Source organism: Rhea pennata, chromosome 15 (genome assembly GCF_028389875.1).
Source record: "Rhea pennata isolate bPtePen1 chromosome 15, bPtePen1.pri, whole genome shotgun sequence".
NCBI lineage: Eukaryota > Metazoa > Chordata > Aves > Rheiformes > Rheidae > Rhea > Rhea pennata.
Window position 1 is genome coordinate 8135472 of NC_084677.1, and position 23837 is coordinate 8159308.

At 36.1% G+C, this 23837-nt stretch overlaps 1 protein-coding gene across 2 annotated transcripts in view; it reads left to right on the forward strand.

Annotated features, from left to right (window-relative positions):
• The first annotated feature begins 5202 nt into the window (after positions 1 to 5202).
• Positions 5203 to 23837, forward strand: part of PARN (poly(A)-specific ribonuclease) — a 58595-nt gene continuing 39960 nt past the window's right edge. The window contains exons 1-18 of one of the 2 annotated variants that reach the window (XM_062588387.1): positions 5203 to 5277; positions 5519 to 5596; positions 6469 to 6548; positions 7223 to 7290; positions 7387 to 7468; positions 9327 to 9387; positions 10043 to 10208; positions 10501 to 10566; positions 11352 to 11390; positions 13236 to 13278; positions 13930 to 14010; positions 15630 to 15686; positions 16765 to 16842; positions 17966 to 18009; positions 18495 to 18537; positions 20225 to 20300; positions 22136 to 22246; positions 22328 to 22397. In XM_062588387.1, coding sequence (XP_062444371.1) covers positions 5259 to 5277; positions 5519 to 5596; positions 6469 to 6548; positions 7223 to 7290; positions 7387 to 7468; positions 9327 to 9387; positions 10043 to 10208; positions 10501 to 10566; positions 11352 to 11390; positions 13236 to 13278; positions 13930 to 14010; positions 15630 to 15686; positions 16765 to 16842; positions 17966 to 18009; positions 18495 to 18537; positions 20225 to 20300; positions 22136 to 22246; positions 22328 to 22397 — 1262 coding nt within the window. In that variant the 5' untranslated portion in view covers positions 5203 to 5258. The remainder of the gene's footprint in view (positions 5278 to 5518; positions 5597 to 6468; positions 6549 to 7222; positions 7291 to 7386; positions 7469 to 9326; positions 9388 to 10042; positions 10209 to 10500; positions 10567 to 11351; positions 11391 to 13235; positions 13279 to 13929; positions 14011 to 15629; positions 15687 to 16764; positions 16843 to 17965; positions 18010 to 18494; positions 18538 to 20224; positions 20301 to 22135; positions 22247 to 22327; positions 22398 to 23837) is intronic. The other variant, XM_062588388.1, reaches the window with a different exon arrangement.

Consider the following 23837-nt stretch of genomic DNA (forward strand, 5'->3'; position numbering starts at 1 on the left):
AGTGTCTCTATAAATACACAAACATCCATGTTTATTTACATCGGCCTCCATTCCCCTCGAGTCCAAAACAGTGATTTTTTTTCAAGTACTGTTGAGATACGTTTTTCACTGTGAAATACAAAGTGACATTTTCTTAAAGATTTTGTTCTTTTTCTAGTTTTTGATACAAACTAGAAATCCAGTTCTAATGATGTATGAGCTGCCAGATGATGAATTTTTCGTTATTGCAGCCTATCTCAGTAAAGAAAATAATAGCCTCTTGTTGCTTCTTCCCCCACATTATCCAGATTTCTCCAGAGGCCAATTATTACTGTGCTGACACATATATAGTTCTATTTTTGTTTGCTTTAAAACTGTTCTGATTTCTTATAGAATAGAAAAAGTTGGGAAGTTTACTGAGCAACAATACAATAATGTATATCACACTTCTATACTTTGTTGTTTTACTTAACACTTAAAACCTCTTTACTTGTACATCAAGCTCAGCTTTCAAAACTGCAGTATTATTGCTCAGATCTGTTTGTGACAAAAATTGAGATCCAAGTCTGGCCTTCTTTAAAATAATATATCAGAGGTACTAAACAAAATAAATTTCCCATCAACATGAAATAGTCATTTACGCTCAAGAGTACATGTCATTTCAAGATTTTCTAACACAAAATTCTCGTTATAACTGCTCGGGTATTGTAGGAATGATTTTGGATTCCAAAGCAGTTTTTAGGTTTAGTCAAATAGAAGAAGTCTGTGAGCAACCTAGTATAAATGATAAGTACAAGCTAACTTCTGAACGTACAGGAAAATAGTTTCTGATACTAGAACAAATCTACATATCTTTAGGCTAGAGTTTTTGTTCAACAAAATTTTTAACGTAGCTCACTCATCACCTGTTGCATATCATACATATGAAGTCTCGTAATAAGCTATACTTTAGGTGGCAACCAATGACAGTATTATTATATATAGACTAATTCTCTATTATAAAGTCATTTGCTAAAGCAAATAAAGGCATCACACAATGAAGCCAGCTATTCTGATTTACTGAATGGTTTCTATTACCAGAATAGCTATTCAGTTTTTATGCCAGAGTTTTATTATCTTAACAAATATATATGCTTTCTTCTTTCTTTCTTTTTTTCTTTCTTTCTTTGGGGGTGAAGTTAATAATTCAGACTAGCTTAACGTAGGTTGTCGCTATGGTACCTCAAATGACTGAGAATGCTCAAATACAATGTATTTAATTGTGCTAATGAAAAATCTTATTCTCAAATGCTTATTTTATGAAAAGATCTACAAACCAGCTCATATTTGAAGTTTTGTCAAGTCACAATCAGCAACTCCTTAATTACTTACGCAAGAACACATTACACCTCTTCTAGATCACAGGAAGTTTATCTAGATCTACCTTAGTGCACAGGAAGTGAGAATATGATGTGGAATGCTTAACTTTTGCTCTAGAATTTAGTCTAATATTTTTTAATTGATATTTTCACTTAGCTTCACATTTCACTCAGCTGTATTCACCCAGTGAAACAGAGAACAGACAGAAGTGTTTGATACAGTGTGTTGCAGACTAAAGCAGATGTGCTAAATTAGCCTTTGTCTTCTAGTTTATAAAACTTTATTAAAGAAAAAAGCAATGTATTTGTAATAACCTTGCAGTTAGCTATTTGCCTTGCCCTCTCATAATGCTACCTAATAATCTGGAGACAAGGCAATCTTTGATAGTGTCATTAAAAAGAGATTTGAAGAACTTAGAACTTTCCAATTGCAAACATCACAAACTATATATTCATAAGTGCAGCTGCTTTAATATATACATGGAAAGGAAGCAAGCAGGTGTACAATTAATGTAATAAATATGTTACCTTCTGAAAATGCATGTACCAGGAGACAGTAAAGAGGGGAATGTTCCTTAAAAGGAACAAAGTCATCCAGAGAATGAAGAGTCTGTGCTGTTAACTGAGCAATGATCAAGAACTAGATTTTTCTCTAAACCAGATCTTTTCAGAAAGCAAGAGGAAAACAAATGACTCCATCTATTCAAGCTTTAGTTCTGCAGGTAACTAGTAATGACAGTGACAATTGCAAACAGAAGTCATCTGCCAGTTTTAAAAATACAGAAGTAAATCCAAATGGATTAATTGGTATCACACCTCCAAAGAGGGATGTGGTTTAATATCAAAAAGCAGTTCTGATTACCAGATACCGATTGAGGTCCAAGCAAGACGGATTTATTTAATCACAGCCTTCTCTTAAAGCAGCTCTTGTTGAAAGTAGTAGTCTGGTTTCTTGTATGCCACCTATAAAGAGCAATATAAGAGCAATAAGGGATCAAAAAAGACAACAGAAAACATGCAGAAAATACAGTGTAAGGTTTCAAAATCCTGCATCCCTTGTTTAACTTTAATAAGCAGCAAAGTCTGGAGTGTAGACAGCTCTATCATATATAGGCTGAGATACAAATTCATTTAGATGAATAATTGCCAGACACCACAAAACCATATTTCAGCAGAGCACTCTGCTGCTATCATATATATATATATATATATATATATATATATATATGTATATGCAGGGCACATTTCCAAGATGATGGTACCAAGAAAAAACATCATACATTACTATACTCAATGTAAGGTCAGGTTATTGCACCACATAAATATTTTTTGAGCTGTTGTCACCAGCAGAGGAGTCAATCCTTACTTTAAAATGGCACTCGTTTATAAAAGTCCTGGGGTTTTCTGAGATTTTTATACTTTTTCTACCATCAAATTGAGAATAACTAAAAAAAACCCAAAGGATTCACCTAAGTTTCAAAATTTTCTTCTAAGCATATAATAATAAAACATATTTGAAGTAGAAAACCTCTCTAATCTGTAACATATTCAATTCAGTTTCTATTCCTATGAAGTAACTGCAATTCAATTCCTATTTTTCAATTCCTACTAAGTAACTGCGTTTGTTTACAGCATCTCACATTTTGACTTGCAGTTCACTTGCACTATGAACAAAATTATCAGCCAGCAATCTCTCTGACATAAATAAGGACACAGTCTTATTCTTACACTCAGTTTATCTGTAATACTAGTTATTTTAATACACAACTCCCAAGATTTTTGAGGGGAGAGGGGGACAAAATAAGCACAAATATATTCACTACTCATTAGTAATGTAACAGTTCCAATAATTTTAATAGTACTATTACACATTTTATTATAACTATAAAACTAAATGTGGATAGTTAACATGTTAAAACTACACTGTGTTCCAGAAAGCTGTTTAAAAAGAACACAAAATCTACCCTAAATATAACTAGAGAACCTCAGAGAGTCTACAGAAGCAAAGCTACCATGTAGGTTGCTTTTTCTTGGAATGACAGCTGCATTTGTTTGGTATTAAATCTAAGGCTCAACTCTATCAGCAGCTAATGAAGGATGTTTAGTTTAACTGTCAGGAGGGTTGCTACCGACACTCAAATCTGTTGCATATACTAAATGGCTGAGCCCATGAGATCAAGCAAACAAATTTAATTCAGTAAAAATACGCTGCATTTCACCAAGCAAGTATTACTACAATGATCGCCAGCGCAATGGGAAAACTAGGTTCCTCTCAACTCTTAGGGTTGTTCTCTCCCTGGAGACGGGCTCCATTCCACCACATAGTTGTCCTTGAGGATCTGTCTTCCCAAGGCACCTGCTGCCTCAAAGCCCTGGCTCATGGCTGTGCTGTCCTTGGCCAACTTCTGCAGGTTGGGTCTGAACACCACCTACTTCTCTTGGACTGAACACCGCCACGTCGGGCTCAGTGGGCTGGCAGACAACTTTCTTCCTTGGCAAGGCCTCTGCAACTGCTGACCGCACTTGCACTACACGCTTGCAAGTGTACTCTGCCTTCTCTTTCCAGAATAGTATGTGCGGAAATTGAACCATGCCAGAAGTAGGTTACTGGTAGTATCGCAAAAATTCAATTTGCCTCTTAATTACTAGTTGAATATTACTATCTCTAAATTTCAAAGATTTTATTTGCCTGTTAACTACTAGCTGAATACTGCTACTGCTGAATCTTTTGTTTAAGGTCTCTAAGCTGAGGCTACAGAATCATTTCTTAAATGTGGTAAAAGAAGATCAAAATTTTAAACTTCAGCCAATTTAATGCAAAAATAGAAGAACCTCTACTGTTATTTCAGCTAACCTCCTACTGAGCACCATTTAACAACATAGATGGATTTGCTGGGGTGTATGTGTGTGGAATAAATTGCTTTTACTGAAAAGGAAAATTTTATCTTGAAGAATCTTTAAAAACTCCCTCTTTTCACAGATCATAATTCTACATCTTCTGCTCTGTGCAGAAATTACCTTCAAAATGCTGGGGATTTTCCCTTTGTTTGCATTCTGCTGGTGTTCTGCAGATCTTCTCTGTCATGCAGCATCTATACCTGCAGTGCACACTTCAAACCCTACACACCATCCTTGCCCACAGCTTCAATTTTCTGCTCTCGTGCAACACTGTATCTTGTGGACAGCTGTTTCCTCCCACAGCACAGATGTAGGGATATCCTGCTAGGTGCAGAGCTGCATTTATGGTTATTCCACACTGATGTGTGAAAGCGTTCATGTTCTTAACAAGAGCATGAAGGCTCCTTCTACGCTACTCGAGGCACAGCAGCTCCTCTGGCCTTGTTTTTCCTCAAGGTAAATTCACGATGGGTCGTGATCCCCCATACCCTACTTGCATCCCCTCAGCGAGTTTCTGTCACTTCTTGCCTGCTGGTGCTAGTCCAGTCCTTCCATTCTGGAAGGGAAAGATCATGCCTTTCTCCTGCATCTGTCGTATTTCAAAAACAGCCCAAAGGAAACAGCTGTTTTAGGCCTTCTCCTGCCTTTAGCAGCTCCATTACAGCTTGTCCCGCTCTGCAGCGGCCGACACGGCTGCCCCCCGCCCGTTACACGACACGACCAGCAGCTGAGGGGCCTCCTCGGGTCTAGCCGCCGCTCTACAGGGCGGCGCGGCGCGGCGCGGCGCGGCGCGGCGCAGGAGCCCGGCGGCCCCGGCGGCGGAGGCGGCGGCAGGGCGAGCCTCGCCCCCGCCCTCACCCCTCCCCCGCCAGCACAAGGCCTCGACAAGATGGCGGCGCGCCGGCGCGCGGCGCTGTCACGTGGGCGCTCGCGTGCGGGGCGGGCGGGGGGGAGAGGGGGAGGGGCTGTTTCCGGAAGCGCGCGGCGGCGGCGGCGCCGGGCCGGGCTGGTGCGGGCGCAGGGATGGAGGTGATCAGGAGCAGTGAGTGCCCCTCCCCGGGCTCCCTCCCCCCCCTCCCTCCGGGGCCGAGGGGTGTCCCCGCGCTTCCCGCCTCCATCGGGTAGTTCCCCGCGGCGGCCGCCGGCCTGGCCTTCCGTCTCAGTGGGCCCCGGCTTCCGCCTCGCGGGGCAGCGGCCCAGTCCCGGCCCGACCTTTCCTGCCCGCCGGGCCAGGAATTGGAGTCGTTATTCGCCTCAGGTGTGTTTTACCCCTCTCCCTGCAGATTTTAAGGATAATCTCAGTAAAGTATACGAAGCCATTGAGGAAGCGGACTTCCTGGCCATCGATGGGGAGTTTTCAGGTAACAGCGGCGCCCGTGTCGTGGTTGCAGAGCGTTGGCGATACCTGTGTGTGGTCTCCAAGGCCGCTTATGTGTCTTACGCGAAGCCTTGAAATACGTAAAGCAAAGGCCGTCTGAAAATGATTAAACCACTTGCTGTGTACGTGGTAGCAGGGCTTTGGGCACGATGAGGTACACAGTATGCCCCTTACGCTCCCTCTCCACAGTAATTTTTGAATATGTTAATTGATTTGCAGGCTTCAGGAGAACTTGAAGTTTTTCTGTGTGTCATGCAAGCAAGAGGCTTGGGTGGAGGAGAAGGGCCCTGTAAGCAATCTCATAAGGGGAAAAACTGCACTGTGAACTCATAGATCCATAAAACCTAGGGGATGTACACATAAAAATGCTTTAGTAAATATTTCAACTTTGGGAAGATGGCTCACAAACGTGAGCAAAATAAAGCTTTTTAAAATATGGTGCAAGTGGTTGGTTTTAAACATTGTTGAAGGTGACTAGGTCATGTGGTAAAGCTATGGATAGCTCTCTGTCCATTCTTATCTTGACTCTGATTCAGTATTGTGTTGTAAAGATCCATCAATATCATGTTATTGGTGCTTTTATGTTAGTGTCATGTAGAATGTGAATAAGACTTTGCAACAGGGATTTACTGCTAGAACATGCTAACTGTTATTTCACTAAGCTAAAAGAAAGTCAGATGCCTTTTATTTTGAAGATGTATGCTGCTATAGATTAGAAAAAATCTTTCTCAACTGAAATACTCTTAACATATATTTTAAATGAAAGTATTTTTCTTAAATAACAGCTGTTGTTTTCTTTGCTGTGGATAACTTTGAAAAGCTTACCAAAAAGCAAAATCCATCCTACTTTTTCAGGGATCAGTGATGGGCCTTCAGTTAGTGCATTAACCAATGGCTTTGACACACCAGAAGAAAGGTATCAGAAACTTAAAAAGGTAAAATGTTTACATTGACTGTAATTTTGTATAATCTGTACCACGTGATTTCTCTCTGCCCCCAACAGAATTGAATAATCCTCTCTGTTCTTTGGGTTTAAAAAGTATGTTTGGCCCTCAGCAATGATCAAGTCTTTTAGTGAAGCCTTGATACTTGTTTGTGAAATACTAGAGAACATAATGATGAAGTGCTTAGTGAGTATACTAACATTCCTATCGCTGTTAGCTGTGTGAATTAGAGGACTATTAAATGTATTATTAGATGTGTTTGAAAGCTCTTATACACACAGGATCGTTCATGGCCTTCTTCAAGGGACACAGATGAACATTGAGAAGGAGGACTGAGTTGCTTTAGATGCAGTGTCCCTTCTTTATGTGTGAGCAAGAGGTGGAGCGAGATGAATCTTCCCTCAGTTCCCGTGTGCTTAGGGAGTGAAAATGGGAACTGTGAATCTTCTTAGGGGAACAGGGAGATGATTACTTGGGGTTGAAAACTAGATGAAAAGCTCTGGTATATTTATTTGAAAATTACTGATAGAAACAACATTGCTTAGGAAGATGCAGAATCGCTTAACTTTGAAACCAGCAGAAATCATATTATTTCTGGTACACTTCAGCTATCTTTAAATGAGTAAGATTTTTATTCTCATTAAAAGTTTTTCTTTCCTTTCCAGCATTCCATGGATTTTTTGCTCTTTCAGTTTGGCCTTTGCACTTTTAAATATGACCATGCAGAAGAAAAGTATGTTATTCTCTTTATACCTTGTGTTTTTAATTGAGTAATTTCCAAGGTAATATTAATTCACTGTATTGACATGCAACTCATCTTTTTTCACAGGTATATAATGAAGTCATTTAATTTCTATATTTTTCCAAAACCCTTTAACAGAAGTTCGCCAGATGTCAAGTTTGTCTGTCAGGTTAGTAGAAAAAAGAAGCTTGATTTTTTGCTCCATTAAGGTATGCCTGTAGAAGATTCCTCAAAAAGATTTTCAGGAACACTGTACATGTAGAATGAGAATGAGTTGTTTCTTTTAACTGCTTAAAAGGCAGATAAGCATAAGGTTTTGGGGGATTGTTTTGTTTTCTGAAAGAAGAAATGTAAGCATCATTTAAGATTACTGCTAGAACAATCCCTAAAAATTAACATAAGAGAGAGTATCTCTGACTTCAGCTTCAAAATGCTAATACACGTTAAATTGTAGTCAACATGGTTTCTGTAATTGGAGATAACGTTCCAAGTTACCTGCTAAGATGCTTTTTTCTTTCCTTTTTTTTTTCCTTATATGACTTCCTCTTTCACTGCTTCTTCTGTTTGATCCTTTATTCCCAACTGCTTGTCTCATTTGCACTGCTTCCCAGGCTATTGCCAAAATTTTTCTGGTCAGATTTCTCCTGAACCACGTTTTGCTTTCTCTTCAGTTTCCTCTCTCCATACAGCTCATTTTTCATCTTTCTCCCTTATAGAAGTACAATGGATAGTGTAGAATAAAAAATTGTTAGGACATTATAGAAAGCAAAAGTTACAATTTGAGATAAACTAGAGAAAAACCAGAAAATTGCTATATGCCTGTCTAGTCTACTTAGTTTGCAAATAGCTGAGTTATGGAAGCTTTCTACTGCAGCTTGATGTAGCTCAAGAGGGCACCAGAGATTATCTAGTACATCTGCTTCCCCCTCCCCACCCCCGAAAGCTATGTATGTATTTAAAGAGAAGATCGCAATAAAAGATGTATTATAAAAAGGCTTATGCTGATCTCAGTGCTTGGATTAAATTTATTTGTGAGGTTGTTTTGATTGAGTGAGAGATGAGGCTGTTTTATAGTGAAGCCTTTTCTGTTCATCAAAGTAAACACATGAAATTTCCATATTCTTCCAGACAGCTGAATGGCAGCTTTCTGTCAAACCTACAGCTAGTCCAGGTTCTTTTCTTTTTCCTTAGGCTTCTGAGTTACCAGGAATTCTGTGTGGGTTGTTTGTTTTCTGGCATTTTCCCATCTTGTATATCCCTGGTATTCCTTATCTTGTATACTATTTTTTTCTGCCTTCACCTAGCAAACTTCTGTTCTTAGACAGGTTTATTTTGGGGTATCTTTTTACCTGTCTTCTAGACTGTGATGTTTGATTTTTTTTTTTAACCTTTATTAAAACTGTTTTCTAACTAGCCATTAGCCAGTTGTGGGTAACTATTCAGATTTTAATGCACTAAGTATTGCAAGATAAAATTTTGGACTGACTGTGATACTGCACTGTGTTGTATAGTATCCAGGGCAAAGAAGAAACTGAGCATCTCATTGTTAAACCTACAGTAGGCATGGCTATTTTTGAGTCATTGCATTAAAACTTAGTTTTACTTATGAATAAAAAAATGCAGCTTTAAAAGTGGTTATCTTGACATAAAACAAAACAAACAAACAAAAAAGCCAATTAATAATTCACATAATAACTACTTAAAGTTGGAACTTGCTTGTTTTTACAAGTTTTTTTCTTATTGATGCATTTTGTGTTCATGCATACAGCTGAAAGCTGAAAATCATTTAAGGATAAGCATGTGTCAAAATAGTTTGGGGAGGCATCATTGGGATTTGAGATACTTCATAAAAACTGAGAATAACTACAAAAATAGCATAAGATAAACTTGTGACTTTTTTTATAATCACAACCTTGGTTGTTCTTGACCTTGAATTTAGTATAATTTCTTAAAAGTGAAGAAAATAATTAATCTTTGTATTTTACTGATATTCTGACCAGTCATAAAGCTGTTTTCTTTTCTTACAGAGTTCAAGTATAGACTTTTTAGCAAACCAAGGATTTGATTTTAATAAAGTTTTTCGCAATGGTGAGTTTTGCTTATTTTTATTATTTTTTTTTTTTATGATATGATTTTCCTTCTTCACTTTCTGGGAAAAGAAAAAGACATCCATTCATGATATTCTCTTACCAAATAGTAATGTTTTAGAATTATTCTTATCTGATTCAATGACTGTGGTGATAGTTATTATCTTTACAAAAATTCCTGATGCAGAATTCTACCAAATAGAATTCCTGTTTAATAAGTACCTGGTTGTTCATTACCTGCTATGTAGCAGGTAATGGAGTAGTAAGGCATACATACATAAGCATTTTAGAAGAGGTATCAGTGCATTGTAGTGTGTGCAGCTGCAGTCTATTATTAAAGTATTGCAGGTATCATGGAAGAAAAATGATAAATATTACTGTGATCGTGATCTATAGCTCTACAGTTTTCAGGCTGGTGCTCTATACAGATAAGGCATATAGTTCTGAAGAGTTTAAAGGTACTAGCTAACTGGCATATGCTAAAAGAAAGCCACTATACCTACAGATAAAGAATGGGATCTAAAAGAAGTGATTGGAAAGGAGGAATGCATTATCAGCCTTCAGGACTGTAGCAAATGTCTGGTTAGTAGTAGGTTTTGCTGAATCATATATCACTAACTTGTTTTTGATTATGATACTTTAAATGTCTGTGTTAGGAATTCCATATTTAAATCAGGAAGAAGAAAGACAGCTAAGGGAGCAGTATGATGAAAAACGTTCTCAGGCCAATGGTGCAGGATCTCTGTCATACATTTCTCCTAATGCCACAAAATGTCCTGTGACAATTCCTGAGGATCAGAAAAAGTTCATAGATAAAGTAGTGTAAGTAAAATTATTTAGTATAAAATGAAGTTTTATTATGCCTGTGGTGATGTTACAAGTCAATTATAACTCTTCACATACTTTAATCTCAAACTACTTACATGATAAAGCATTCACTGAAAGGAAGAACTAATTTGAAAATGTAGTGAAGAAATTCTGTAAGCAGAGTCACTTGTTTGTTTTTAATTAGGAGTTCCTTTGTCTTTTTTAGACAACCATAAATATGTCTGTTAAAAGAAGATGGTAGCTATAGGAGCAAAAAGTCATCTATTTATTTATTTTTTCTTTTCAGGGAACAATTGGAAGACTTCTTAAAGAATGAAGAAAATGAAACTTTGGAACTGGAACCATGTACGGGGTCAGTTTGTAAAACTGCATGTCCTTAAATCGTTTTTTCGGCCCTAGGGAATTATGGGAATGACGAGGCAGAAGGAAGAAGAAATATTTCTACTTGAGTTAACACTAGCAAAAATTATGTTTGACTAATCTCTGAAATCTCTGAAATATGAGAAAAGCCAATGATTTATTTGTGTTGTACTCTCTTTAAGAGCCATAATTTCTGCATGCAGAATCAACATACTTAAGCATAGCCAAGAAGCATCTTGTATACATAAGCCAATGTTTGCTGTTGCAGAAGAGCGCAATAAGCCTCTTCTGCATTTTCTGCTGATTTTGCCAAAATCTATTGAGCTATCAGCTGTCACATTATTCTTTGCTGACACTATATATTAAAACTGTTTTTAACGTGTTTCCTTTCAAAGTCTATTTTGCTTTGGAGTCCAAGTGTTTGGATAGTTTTTTTTTGTTTGTTTTTTGTTTTTTTTAAGTTTAGAAGTACTAGAAAACTGTGAAGCTGGGGATAAGCTAACATCACTGTATGTATATTCACTAATCACAGCAGACAGAATACTTGCTTTATCAGAAGAATGTTATGTGGATAATTGTATAAATTGATGTAAACTCCTTTACAACTTTGCATCTGGACATCAGAAAATACCTTTCAAACCTGTATGTTGTAGTAGCAGTGACTTACACTTAAAAAATAAAATCTGTCCACTGAGCATGGAGCAGACTTTCTGGCTGCTATTGCTTTGAAACATTTATGTAAGAAATATTAGTAACACATTTGTCTTTTGCTTTTAGATTTCAGAGGAAATTAATTTATCAGACCTTGAGCTGGAAGTAAGTTACTGGTAATACTTACTGTATCTTTTTAGTATTTTTGATAAGAAAATCTGGGTAAGAGCTGATCTACTTAATCTCAGAGATGATTAATTTAGATTTTTATTTTTGTTAAGACTGTTTTATAATGTTGTGAAGATGAATTGCAATATACTGGTTTGTAATGATTCATTTGAATATTTTAAAACTCAGTATTTTATCGTTCCTATCTAAAATATGTAAACTGAACAGCACAATGAGTCTTGAGTGATTATGTAATAAGTGCAACATGACTGATTTTTTTATTGAACAGTAACGGCATGTTCTTGTATAGACGGTGGGATGTACAAAAACTGGTTCTGTAGTATGTATTTTCTTTTTTCTGTTAGGTACCAAGTTTAGGCATTTCCGATGACCTAAAGTCCTATCTCTAGTAGCCATTCTTGTCTCCTTTTAAAATATAAAAATATAATAATATAGAAAAATATATAAATATATATTTTATTATATATATAAAATTATATAGAATATATTTTATATATTTAATTCTGTTTTGTAACAGTATCTGGACACTTTGTTATTTAAACTGAAAGTGAATAAAATAAAGCTCCTCTCTATAAAGAAGAATGTAAGGAAGTGGACTTGATAACTAACATGAAAAGAACAGAGTTGTTCTCAAGAAGTTTCCTTTTTTTAAAAATGCATTAATAAAGTATCTGTGGCTTCTAGTAGCACATGCAATATTATGTTTGTCTCATGTTTGTTCTTGTGTCTTTTCATGGTGAGTAGAAGAATGCATTTGTGAACTGGATTTCCCCTCACTCCTTTTTCTGAACATAGAGCTGTGGTGCTGTATATTGGTGTGAGAAAGGAAAGTTGTGAAAGTAGCCTGGAGATAATTAAAGCAGGAAAAAATGAGTTTATTGGTTGTCCTTGTTCCTTGAAGAGAGAGTGATATAGTCTTGGAGTCTCCTCATACCACAAACTCTTTAGTATAGGTAAAATGATAAAACAGCGTTTTGATGCATTTTTTTTTAGTAGGTATCCAAGGTCTGTGAATATGAAGCCTGGATTCAAAATCATGTGGGGAAGCTAGGGCTGAGAGGACATAATTCCGCGGTTCTAATAGTAGCCAGAGGGACTGAAGAAACACGCTAGTTGTGGGTTGGTCATATAATTGTGTCTAGTTTATTACATTGGGTGTATGTGAGTAACAGCTGTTTGTTAAATAGTGAAAGATGTTATTCTCCTCTAACCTTGCCAGCAGTTCGTGCTTTGTGGCTCTGCGTATGGCAGTATTTCGGTAGATAAACGTGGATGTGGTAGAGTGATGCAACTGAGTAGTGGTGGTATCAGCATTTGCATTAATATTTCCTACTAGAACTTACTGTTAGCAGGAAATTTGAAGTAATTTATAAATCCTAGAATAAATGACACATTAAAGGTATGGAGCCATCAAAGAAGATAGTTTGTGGCTAAGTAAATGAGAGCTTTTAGTTTTTCACCACTGTTTTGTTTCTGGATTCCTCAAAAGCAGCTTCTAAACTGTGATGAAATATCCAGTTGATGTTTACTTAATATTACTAAAATAAGAAGTTATGGGTTCCACAGCAGCAGTAGGATGGGAAATTACATTAGCAAATGCATTTTAACACTAGTAAGCATTAAAATGCTTTAAATATATAAGGAAGAACTTAACAAGTCCAGTTTTGCTGTATTTTAAATAGTCACTTTTAATAGTTCTTTTGCACTTAAGTTTTGTAATAACCTTGAAACATAACATTGGCCAGTCAGTTCTGTGGCTTCAATGTGGCAAATCCCAAATTAATAACTATTTATATTTACTTTTCACTTGTTTTGATGTAGATATCCAAAAGGTATCCATGTTGAAACTCTGGAATCAGATAAGGTAAATAGCCAACTTACTGCCTATGACATTTGTTCTGTTTAAGGGAAACTTAATTCCTCAGTTTTATTAAAATTTCTAGGTTTATCTTTGGCTTTTATGAAAAATGCTAAACACTTGAAACAAATTCATTGCATCTTATTTATAGTCATTAACTCTGACTCTTAAAATATGAAGTATAAGCTTATGTTTGTGTTACTTAACATTATTTAAAAACAAGATTAGAAACCAAAGGATATTTTAAAGTATAGTGGATCTAACATTCAGTATTGATGAAAAGTTAAGTCTTGATCTTAGGACAACAGTAGTGGCATTGTATGCTGTACCTTGGCTTTTCAGTACAAGTCTGTATTTCAAAAAATACGACAAATTCATTAGTTATAAGGAACACTTTCTTCAGAAATAAAAGGTGGATGTAGTAAAAGTTCAGCTCAGTGGACAGACTTAACAGAGCTTTTATAGTACTGTTTTGGGAGTGGGTGATAATGTAGTTAAAATAGAAAGAATTGTGTTGCCAAGTAACTACTCTTAAGCTATATGTATTGCAATTATGATTTGATTTTCTGTACAGTCTAAACTTACAGAAACTTGCAATTGGCTTAAATATGATCTTGTCAGAGTCATTCTTTGCGTAACGTATGTTTTTGTTTTTAGAAAGAGAGATATATTGTCATTAGTAAGGTAAACGAAGAAGAACGAAAAAGAAGAGAACAGCAAAAACAAGCAAAAGAACAGGTAAATATTTGAAAAAAGTTCCATTCCCTTAATTTAAGGGGAAGGGGGAGAATCGGTTTAATCAGCCGTGCAACACTGCATATGATAGGGCTTAGTAATGCTTTCCTCTTGCTTTGGCTGTGGCTGAAAGTGATCCTCTAAAATTCTACTTAGGATAACTTAGGCTCTGCAGTGTAGCAAAAAGAGTTACAAGATACTCTATGGAACTTTAAAGAATGAGTAATTGTAGTATACTTAACTAAATCCCAGAGCAGTAGTGCTGCCTTATATGAATCTGCTGTGTCAGAGAAGCAGAGTCTAGTAATAGGAAACATCATTCAACTGCATGTATTACTGCTGTTTATATATAAAAATAGCCATGACACAAAAAATTTGCTAGCTTTCTTGAGAAAGTTTTCACACTGCTTGGATTCACAGTGTGTCTTTGGAGTAGTACCTCTATTACAAAACTTGCTTGCTGTTAGTTGTCTCAGTTAAGAAAAGTCAGATAACTGATAATTGCACAGTATATTTTAATAGAAGCATACTGCAGGCAACTATTGTATTAGCAAGTTGACTGCAAGATCATGTGTGATATTCAGGCACTCTTCAGTATTGCTGATGGAACTTACTATTTTTGTTCACTGAGTTTGAGATGAATTGCAAGAAATCATAAGACTTAAATCAGGGAATTTGTGGTCAAACTATTTGTACATACGTTTTTAAAGAGGAATTGAACCTGGATGGAACAAATAAACTGTTTGCCTGCAGAATGCTTCTTTAAGAGAGAAAGAGCTATGTAATACTGACCATAACTAGAATGATCTCTCTTTTTGCCAAAGGCTAGTTAGGAACAACTTATTACTACAGTGGATTTGCTGAAGCGGTCTCTATAGGTGTGTTAGTCACTGAAGCTAGTGGCATTAACAGAACAGCTGAACAAAGATGACGATGAATGCTTTTATTAGGTTTTATTGCTGGAGGAAAAAAGACAAACACATAATGTAGGGCAGAAATTACTTCCTTAGACTTAAAACAGAAAACTCTTATGAAAAGTTGTTTTAAGTCTAACCAAGATAGATATTGTAGTCAGATCGCTCTAAATGCAATTTGGGTCATCTTAAAATGTGTAACTTGTAATACTATTCTATTTTTACATAGGTATTATGTGTGTGTATATATATGTATATTTATTTATGAATAGTGAAGAGTGTTCCTTCAGCCTCAGTGTTACTGCAAAAATATATGATTAATAGAAATAACAATCAATATAGAACCTTTTGTGTATTGTAACAGTATTTGTAACAAATAATGTCTGAAAATACTTAACTTAGCATCCTGGGTGGTTTGTAGTCTAATAGCTACTGAACGCTATTGGAGATGTGACCTTTCCTACTTTACATTGAATGTAAAGCTCTATGTAGAGCTGGAGTTCTATCAGCAGTGGCCTGCTTTGACATTATGTGTCTTTAAAATACTGATGTTTGCTCTATGGTCTGTCCTCGGTTATTTTATCTGAGGAACAGTGTCAACCAAACTTGGATTAACATTACATTTTTAGTATGTCTGCCAGTTCTCAAACGCAGTTCTAACAGTATTTGTATTTATATTTTTGCTAATGCCAGAAACTTTGATTGCAGGAAGAACTGAATGATGCAGTAGGATTTTCCAGAGTTGTTCATGCCATTGCTAATTCTGTAAGTTAACACGATTCTTTTTTTAATGTACCTTCAGTTGTAAGGAAAAAAACCTCCTATAATAAGCTCTTTTGCTGCTCCTTTTTGGGAGATGAAATGACGTACAGATTAAAGAGGGGATTTTTTGTTTGTTTTTAAGTTGATGTTGCTGGGTGGTTTATGGTGGTAGAGTATGTTAGGCTGGTTAGGCTCATAATGAGATAGAAATTTGTATTGTTGACTCTTACAGATGAACTGATGACATGAACTAACGGCAGTTAACAAGATTCTGTTGAGACTAACTACGCTTAGGTTATGTTCTCTCTCCTGAAAAGATGGTGGTTTTTGTTTTTTGTTGGGGTTTTTTGGCAGTTAAAGCCTTAATCACGGGAGGTCATCTGAGTCTTCTGTTTGTGCACTTAAAATAGGCTATGGTTTGACGTATGTTCCTGCTCCTTCCCCCTCATGAGTTGAACTTGGTCTGATTATTTTGGTGAGACAGTGTGCTGTTTAGAAAAAAATAGGGACGCATAATGTTTTCTCTGGCAAATGGAGGGTGTAGGAAAGCAGAAAAGGTTATGTCAGATGAAGCAAAGTTGACATTTAAGAACTTTCAAGCACTTTGTAGATTCAAGTTCTTTCTTGCAACATCTGGCATGAAAGGTTCTCCACTATGAGAGGCTGTTTGAAGCCCCCAAAGCTGCTGAAGAATAAATTGTGATTCGCTCTACAAGTTGTAAATTAAAAGGTAGTGGGTTGACGAATTACTTGATTTTCATCTTAGATTATGTTTGGAAACAAAGTTGTAAGTAACTCTTCTGTATCTTCTGTATCGTCTGTAATGTATCTCCTGCTTCTCATAGTTTCAGGCTTCTGTGCAAGGTGGTGATAAGCAGCTGGGAGGAATTAAAGGAAAGAGCAGGGGTGGCTGCCCTGTGAGACTGAAGGGGGCTGCAGGGCAGGCAGAGAGCAAGCAGGGAGATAGGGATCAGTTTGTTCCTGACTCTGTTCAGCTGGCATCTGGGACAGTGCTTTTCATGTATTCCCTGTGCTGAGGCCACAGTTGGAGATATAATTAACATTTGACCTCTTTTCACAGGGCAAACTTGTTATTGGACACAATATGCTGCTGGATGTTATGCATACTATACACCAGTTCTACTGTCCCCTACCTGATGTGAGTATCAGTGTTCAGATGATGCCATAAATGTCTCTAATAATGTATTTGCCTTCAGTTTGATCTCTGAACTTTCCTGTGAATGGAACCATGCTGTGGTCTATTAATGTTTGGGACTTCTGGACCACTGCCTTATTTTCTTAAATCTGCATATAGAAAGTTCAGTTGGATTGTCATCTTCTCCTTTACATTATGAAAATGTTTGAATTAAATGTTGGAATTGTGCTTTCTGGTCATGTCTGCTAGTCCTTCAGAAACTGCTTGGATAATAAGGTAAATTTGACTCCTTTTTTGTTAAGATATTGACTTAGAGCTTTGACATTGTGTGCTATTATTGTACACCTATGGCTTACAAATTTGGAAAAGATTTTTCGTATAATACAGTAAAATTTAATAGAATGATAAATCTAATAGCAGAAATCTAGGATGGTGTTCATTGTGTGAAATGGGGGAATAGACCATCATTACTTAAGAGATTTCAGTTGTTAGATTAAGCAATCTATTGGCAGTGAGAACAGTGTCTGACGAAGGCAAAGGTCTAGTTGGAGAGATGGGCTGCATGGTGCATATGTTACTTGTAAATGTCGAGGGCTTATAGATATTATAGGAAAGACTTGATTATGAGATGGGAAAGTGTAGTTTGGGACCTGTTTGGGTTGTGTTGGAATATAAGTAGCTGGGAATTGTACCTATGCTTTTGAAACATTAAAGATCTAAACCCATGAGTTTTGATCCACCTTGGGTAGAACCTGTCCACTTAGTGGAACATAAGCAGTCACTCAGACTTACTAAGTGCTGGGAATATGTCTTCAGACACTTAAGATGTAATTGTTATGCAGCTAGTATTGGAGGTAGTATAGGATATATAATAACATTGGATATTGGCATTGATGGAACACTTATGAACTCTTATGAATCACAGACAAATCAGAAATAGTCTATAGTTTGGTAAAATTGCAGGTGATATTAACAGTTATTCTGACTGAGTACATCTCAAATGAGTAACTGAATTCTCACTTCATAAAAGCTGTTTGGGTACTAGTAGCTATTGTTAACTGTTCATCAGTCTTGGGATGGTAGCTCACTTATCTGGAATTTAGATTTTGATTTAATGTTAATTTAGGACCTAACTGAGTTCAAAGAAGTGACATCATGCGTATTTCCCAGGTAAGTTCTTAATTTAAACTTGCAACTACTTTGGTATTGTTTTATCAAGCTGGTACTGTTTGTCACAGCTGTTACTCAACTTAACCTAGCTGTGACTGAAGGTAATATTTGAAACAAGTTAGATAAACTTAGCTTTAAAAAGTATTCTGTAACAACTCTTTCAGAAGAGCAATGCTATTATTCTACATCTTGGCAAAAGATACTGCTCTGCTACCCCCTTGCTTTTGGCATGATATTTTGGGTTTGGAATTTGCACTATATTTTGGACAATATTTATTTACTACTTACTGTTTGCTTCTTTTACTGTTGCTTAGTTGTCCTTTTCATGCTGGACAAAGCTGAAGAGTGCTTTGGCTGCTGTAGGATATAAGAGTAATGTTTCAGTAGGGTAAAATGGCTGTTTCACAGCTAATACACTAAGCTATTTTTTTCGTTTGGCAAAATGGACATTCTTCCATTTCACCTTGTTTAACTATTGTTTTTAGGCTATTGGATACTAAACTGATGGCAAGTACACAACCCTTTAAGGTAAATTAAAATTATAGAATGATTTGACAGTTAAAATTTACCCGTGTAATCAAAACACAGATGATGCTTTTGATAGAGGAAAATGGCTAACAATGTTTTCTGTATGAATGATGCTTTGTTTTGTTTTTTAAAAAAGCTTTTGCATCTAAACTTCAAAAAACTTTTAGTGTATAAACTTTCACAAATGTAAAATGCAGCTGATTTGTAGTTGTTTCAGTATGGATGTAATTTGGCAGCTTTGAATTCTAAATTATATTCAATTTTCGCTATTTAAAATGTGACTTGCAGAGTCACAGCAAGTAAGCCCTGGAAGCCATTTACTTATCCAAAGCAGTAGAACATTGAAGTTCTAATTTTAGATTTGTTGAGAAAAACTGGTCCTCAAACATCATTAGCTTCTATTGAGCCCTGCTGTTTGGTGGGTAGTATACAGAAGAAAAAAAAATTGCAGGTTTCTCTGAATTCTTTCAGAATTAGTTTTATTTTCTGAAGAATAAGCACAGTGATAAGTGATTATTCTCTCTTTTTTTCCTGTGTGTCTTAAGAATGAATGAGGTTTTCTTTTTTTTTTTTAAAAAAAAAAAAAGCTTCTGTCCTTCTACATACCTCTCTGACTTTAGAGCATTTCATAACTGAAAAGCGCATGAAAAGTTACTTCAGATATTTTCAGGTTTGTCTTCTATACTGCTGTAATAATATAGAGATCTTTATATTCTGGAAACTAATAACTTGTCACAAGTATTATATTTGGTAAAGTTATGTTGATATTTGTAATTTTTACATAGATGGTTGGGTTTTAGGCTACTGTTACCAAGTGGGATATTGGAATGCCAATATGATGCATCAGCTGAGTTTGTTCACTGTGTTGAATTCTTGATACAGTTTGAGGCCATAAACTTGATGACAGTAACTATAATCAGCTGTCTTTGGAATCGACATGAACTTTGATTCTCAAAAATGTCAGACAACTTTTTTTTTAAAAAAGGCTGTACTAGATTTTGGGTTTTCTCTTACTGTTGATTTTACACAGTTTTTTCCATTGTACTAGTTGACAAAGAATATTCACAAAGTTAGGTTAGGCTTGATTTGAGGAATAATCTGTCTTGTTATGACTTTTTTCTATACATTCAGTAATGCAACTCAACTAAGACGAAGTCTAGAGTTTGCTGAAATGCCTCAGGTTTCAGACTGTCAGACTTCTTTCACTGTCTTTGTGTTATTTTAAGTCAGGAATATTTATATTTCAAAAACTGTTAACAGTGCATATAGCAGAAACTGTTAGCTCAGTCAGCAAGCACTCATGAGTTCTCACCTCAAATACCTCCAAACATCATGATCAATATTTAGGATGTTTTGCTTTGCTGTTTGTGCTGTGTTTTCCCCTGCCACATACACTATGTATGCAACCAGATTCAAATAAATCCATATCCTTGGCATAATCTACTCTCCAGAATTCTGAGAAGCATTGCTAAGTGCTTGTGACTTGCAAGTGTTGTATTGTTGGCAAGGCAAGCTAACTTCTTTTAAACTTGTCTTAATGGACTTCCCTGGTGTATTAGTTTGAAATGAGGTTATGCATAAATCCTTACAGGACACAAGGTGGCAGCAGTAAATTTTATCTTGTTTGATTTCAGTTTCCAGGGAAAATACGCTTGGCACCAGCAGTTAATGCTGTTCTTCCTTGCAGGAGATCATTAATAACACATCCCTTGCAGAACTGGAAAAACGTTTAAAAGAGGTTCCATTTAGCCCTCCTAAAGTTGGTAAGAATACATAAATACACCTGAACGTGAGGGGGGATTTCTTCCCTGTGAGAGTGACGGAGCACTGGAACAGGTCACCCAGAGAGGTTGTGGAGTCTCCTTCTCTGCAGATCTTCAAGGCCCGCCTGGATGCAACCCTGTCTGACATGGTCTAGGTGACCCTGCTGAGCAGGGAGATTGGCCTAGATGATCTCCAGAGGTCCCTTCCAACTTTACCGATTCTATGATTCTATGAAGTTTGTATCAAGTTCTGGAATTTATTTCTTGAGCTCCTGATTTGAAAAAGGGAGTGTGATGTTAAGCTTGAGTATATTGGAAGGGGGGACTCTGTAGGCTTAATCCAAAACAAGATGAGTGTTACTTTTTTTTACATTGCTGAATGTGCAGAGGAGATGCACCTAAGCTGTCATAAAAGGAGTAATAAGGTGGATAATCAAATTCAACTTCTACAGTCTTGTTAGGCAGTGAGCAAGTGTCTAGATCTAAGTAATATCACACATCTAGGGTATACAATAATTCATGCAGACCTTTTAATTTTGTGTCTTCACTAGCTTCTTCTCAAAATGTAATGTGATTTGTATCTGTCAGGTGGTCTTTTTATGTTGATGATAACCAAAAAAATGATAAAATAGTTTTATCTTGAGCAAAACAAGACTATGAAAGTTAACTCAGAAGTGTTGGTTAATTTGAGATGGTTAATGCACTTCAGAACATCTATGGAAAAACATTTTTAAAAAGTACTGGAATACTTCTAACTGTTCACTTGTGTTTTCTTTTGCATGTGAGTATGCATCTCTGAAAGAAATAGATGAAATTAAACACTAGGAATTGTACTTCTAAGATCAAATTATATGGCTTAACTAAGTCTTAGGACTCTTATTTATTTAAGAAATAATATTACAGGGACTCAGAAAAATGCATGATGGCTTTAAGTTTATATTTACAAATATGACAAGAATATATTTTTATGGTGTAAGTATGCTAATGTTTCTATACCACTGGGTAATCCTGGGTGTGTTTCATAGTTACATTAGTTTCTTTTGCTATGGTAGAACGCAATAAGTTAAATGGAATTAGTGTACTTATGAGTCACAAAAATAACTTTTAAAGCAATTACTTTTCTCCTTCCAATCCTATTCTCAATATCACTCCTAGAGGAAAATGAGTGAGCTTTCTAGAGGTTTATAAGCTAACTGCAGAGGTGAAATAAATTTTGATGTTGGGAGGGGCTAAAAAGTTGAACGATTTTCTTAAAGTGATATGTAAGTCTCAGTAACTGAGTAGTGTATGCATGCTCTCAAACACTTCTTTTCAGACAAGTGCCTATTAAGGTTTCCACTTTCAGAGATGACTCAAGGGATAGTTCTTAGTCTTCACACAAACACTGGATATGGACACCTAAGTTGTGAAAAAAGACACCTTTAATCGTGTTTTTTTTTCATTTTCATTATTTAAATACCTTGAAAAATCTGGCCATGGGTCAGTTGGATGCTTAGCAAGCAGATCAATAGCAGAGCCTGAATGTCTGTTCTTTTAAGTCAAGACAGGAGAAAATATGCTGCATAGGAAGTCTTGTTCTTGTTGTGTTTGTATTAATATTCCGTAGTAGCTAAAGAGATCTCTGGGAATGAAGTGCTATATAGGAGATTAATACAGTTTTTAATAGGAAGAAGTTTCTGTCATACGAACCTGTTCCTATAAAAAGTAAACTGGTTCAGAGCTACTTAAAATTGTGTAAACTTACCTGAAGATGTGTTATGCTTTGACATATGTGGGTAAACATAGAGGGCTGCCTTTAATTTTCATGATATGTATTTACATTTTTTTTTTCTCAGAAAGTGCAGAAGGGTTTCCAAGTTACGATACAGCTTCTGAACAACTTCATGAAGCAGGTTATGATGCTTACATTACTGGACTGTGCTTCATCTCCATGGCTAATTTTCTAGGTATCTATATAGTCTTTTTCAAATCTATTTCTTAATGCTATCAGTAACTGCATATTACATGCTGAATTTCTTCTTTATCAGGCTCATTCCTCAGTCCTCCGAAAAATCATGTGTCTGCTAGATCAAAACTCATTGAACCTTTTTTTAACAAGTAAGTAATTGCTCTATTTAAAACCTACTAAAATACGGAAATGTAATGCTCAGAATACTTAACTCTGGTTGTAGAGTAAATGGCTAATGGCATTTTCCTTGACACTTTGATTTTTGGGCTTTCTAGTTCATGCTAATAATGCAAAAGGCCAGGATTTAGAAAGTAAACAATGGCTTACATTCTGCTAACCTGAAAAGGACATTTGCAGCCTAAGTTACTTTAATGACCATACCAGTGTTGAGAATATATTTACAATTTAGAAAATATTTTTTGAATAAGCTTGGGGAATATTAGAACTGAAGAGGGAAAACTGCTCAAGTGTTTTTTGTGTTGTAAGACACTGTCAAAAAGTGGTGATAGTTAAAACTGAACACACTTCAGTAGTCTAGAAAAACTAAAATATCCCCAGTGTAGTATTAATCCAAGCAACATAAAGGCGTTAATGGTATCAGGAAACAGATTTTTTAAGAAGACTTGGTAAACACACATATTTAGTAGTTTATAGAATGATGCTATGATTTTATTTTTGAATTAGATGTTCATGCAAATATTTCAACAGATTGAAGCAAGACTTGAGAAATCTAGAAGTCTTCATGTACAATTTTTATTCTTTGCATATTTAGCCTGTGAATTTGTCTTAGGAAGCTTCTAAAGACAGTATAACCTGTCATGTAAAGTGAAAGGAGGTGAAACGAAAAAAAATTGCTAGTGCTTTTTTTTTTTTGTTCCCATTCTGGAAAAATTAAATCCTATCCCATCACACAGGAGCTGGGGAAAAATGATTATTTTAGCTTCAGATGACCCATACAAATGGACGAATAATCATGGTTGGTGACTTTCAGTTTTCTTTGATCTAGAAACTAAATGACTGCACTGTTACCAATTAGTTGATTCTAGAGACATTTGAGGCAGTAACTTCCTACGTTCTAGCAGACATCATAAATCGTATGTATGTTTCTCAGATTCAACACAGACCTTTATGGACTGCCCCCTTTGAATGTGAATACTCAGTTAAACAAAAGGTGGTGATAGAATCGATCAGCATAATTTCATTTTTAAGATGGGATTTGTCACAGCTTGTTTTCTGTAACAGCAAATATGTGCCAACTAGTAGATCCCATTTGAGGGAGTTAAACGTATTTATATTTTTCAGCCATTACCTAAAAAGCTTTGCATTCTTTCCAGAGATGGGTATCTGCAACAAATACAAACTGAGACTTCTAGAGCTGTTACAGTAATAAGTTAAACTTAAGCTTTTCAAGTCAATCAAGTTAGGAACTCTAAATGTAATAATCCTCTAACAGTGGCATTTCAAAGTCTTTAAGAAGGAAGTTGATTGTAGACATAAGCCCTAGGGCTAAACTGCTGGTTTTCTGGCTTCAGAATTAACATTGCCTAACTAAAGAGAAAGTTAACAGTAAGTGGTAGGGAAAATAGCTG